Source organism: Sebastes fasciatus, unplaced genomic scaffold (genome assembly GCF_043250625.1).
Source record: "Sebastes fasciatus isolate fSebFas1 unplaced genomic scaffold, fSebFas1.pri Scaffold_128, whole genome shotgun sequence".
NCBI lineage: Eukaryota > Metazoa > Chordata > Actinopteri > Perciformes > Sebastidae > Sebastes > Sebastes fasciatus.
This window is the reverse complement of record NW_027428164.1, coordinates 7,219-9,624: the sequence shown is the minus strand read 5'-3', so window position 1 is coordinate 9,624 and position 2,406 is coordinate 7,219. Positions and strand designations below refer to the sequence as shown.

The following is a 2,406-nucleotide window of genomic DNA, read 5'->3' as shown; positions in this document are numbered from 1 at the left end:
TTATCTGATTCATGTTATTATCACGAGGTCAAAGTTCAGAGTGATGTGATGTCATCAGTCAGCGCATTAGCGATTAGAAAACGTGCTTGTTGTTTTCGTATGTGTGCGAGCGGTTCTGATTGCTTCATGTAAAAGATAACTTCAACAGAACTGGGAAGAATAAAAGTTGCCAAAAGGAAGACGAAGTCATATCTCTTTAAGGGTGCAACATATACATTATATACTGGAATTTTATTTCCTGTTTTAGTTTTGTCTGATTTGTTGCTGCATTAAAGAGGTTTACACTTGAATTGTAATTAATGTAAATAATTCCTGTTAATTTTGAAGATTTTTTAACTAAGTTTCTGGTGATTTATTATTTTAATAATAAATAACAATTTAGTAAATTTATATCTACTGTATGTATTTATTTGGTTACAATTAGGTTTACAAAGTTAAGAAAGCAATGTTTAAGTCAAATCTGATGTTGCCTTCACTGTGTGGAAGTGACCAGTCACTTCCACACAGTGAGGCATACAGCTTATTGATTAGACACCGGTATCGGATCGGTACTCAGTATCGGACTAAAACTCAAAGCCCAGGTATCGCTATCAGTATCGGGACTGAAAAAGTTTGATCGGTGCATCCCTACTTATTTTTTTGGTGAAATATCTTTATGATTTTTTATGTTTTAATCTCACTAGCACAAACATTTTTACTCCTTTAATGTATTTATGTTTTGTCTAACATAGGTATTTATCCACCGACCTGCCAGGACCCAGCTTTTCCGTAGCGCAGCTCGTTTGCAAAGTGCTCACAGTTCGCCTTGAGGACGTCATAATGCAGCACCTTGCCCACCTTGGCACAGGCCTCCCTCACAATGACTTGAACCGAGCGGGGCTTGTACTTCTCGTCCAGGCTGTTGTTGATTTCCCACCGGTCGGTTCCCACCACGTCCATAAGCTTCTCTTTCTTCACCATGGCCTTCTTCGTCGGAACAGACATCAGACTGTTGGCGCTTGCACCCGGCACATCAGCTAGGGAGAAACAGACGTTACTTGTGTGGGTTTGTGCTCTAAATATTGCAGCATATTTGATGGTTTATGAATTATGAATCAGTTCAACCAAACCAAAAAACTTCATGTGACAGTGAAACTGGGCTGTTTTTTGTTCCAGACTGAGACGGGTTAGTATTTGGGAGTAGCAGTCTAGAGCAGTGGTTTTCAAAGTGGAGTCCGTTCACTACAAGTCCATCCATAAGTAACACAATGACAGAATGTATGACTATTTTGGTCATTGGTTTAATACACTTTCTGTAATCAAACATCTAAAAGAAAAAATCCTATCAGACGGGGGACCCCGGGACTAAATCTATCAAATGGGGGTCTAATTTGTGTCAATTTAGGGGTCCCTGATGTGTAAAAGTTTGGGAACCACTGGTTTAGACAGTGTGTGTGAGTGTGTGTGTGTGCGTGCGTGCGTACGCGCGTGTGTGCGTGCGCGACTCACAGGCTGATGCCAAGTGGACAATGAAGTCATCGCCAACATACACAGCCCAGTGCTGATAGGTGAGGCGGAAGATCTCAATCAAGTCCCCGGGCTTTGGCTTCTCATCATACTTGGATTAGATCAGACAGAAAATATGTTTGACTTTGTAACAGATTGTTTGTCAACAGACTGCAGACAGTGACCAGACTCTCTGGGCTAAACAAAGATAAGAGAAGACTGGTGTTGGACTATATACTGTAAATAAAACTGACTTGACTTGAAAACATTTACATTCAATGAAATGCTACATACAATAATATTATGGGACACACACTATACAAGTTGCATAATGACATATAATTGCTATAATAGAAAACTAGAACAGCAAAAAACAAATAATCAAAAATAGTCTAATTTTCTATATTGTGATTAGGTGATCATTTTCTAACCGTGGCCATGTCAGTGCTTCTTTCGGCTGGTTTCGACTGGTTTGGCTTTCAGCACCTGCAGGAACAAATCATGTTATCAGTGGTGGAAAGCAACTAAGTACTTTTACTCAAGTACTGCACTTAAGGACAGTTTTGAGGTATGTGTTCTTTACCTGAGTATTTCCATTTTATGCTACTTTATACTTGACTAGATTTCAAAGGGAAATATTGTACTTTTTACTCCACTACATTTATTTGACAGATATAGTTAGTAGTTACAAAAAAACAACAACATATGATCAGTTTATAAAATATAATTTGTTAATAATTAAACCAGTGACTGCTCTAGTTTGGCCCTCCAAATCTTTCACTTTTTTTTTTTTGTACCCAATTAATCATCTCACAACCCCTCAGATTTATTTTGTGACCCTGTGGGGTCTGACCCCAGGGGGTTAGGAACCACTGAACAAAACTACTGATATAATAAATAATATAATTATATATAGATTAT

The 2,406-nt window shown here is 38.3% G+C and overlaps 1 protein-coding gene across 1 annotated transcript; it reads right to left on the bottom strand.

Annotated features, from left to right (window-relative positions):
- Window positions 1-529: 529 nt before the first annotated feature.
- Window positions 530-1,629, bottom strand: LOC141763654 (phospholipase A and acyltransferase 4-like; the record flags this gene model as incomplete). The annotated part of the gene is given in 2 exon segments (XM_074628173.1): window positions 530-1,016; window positions 1,489-1,629. Coding segments are annotated over 2 exon segments (422 nt in total), but the record flags the coding sequence as incomplete, so codon positions are not given.
- Window positions 1,630-2,406: the final 777 nt, after the last annotated feature.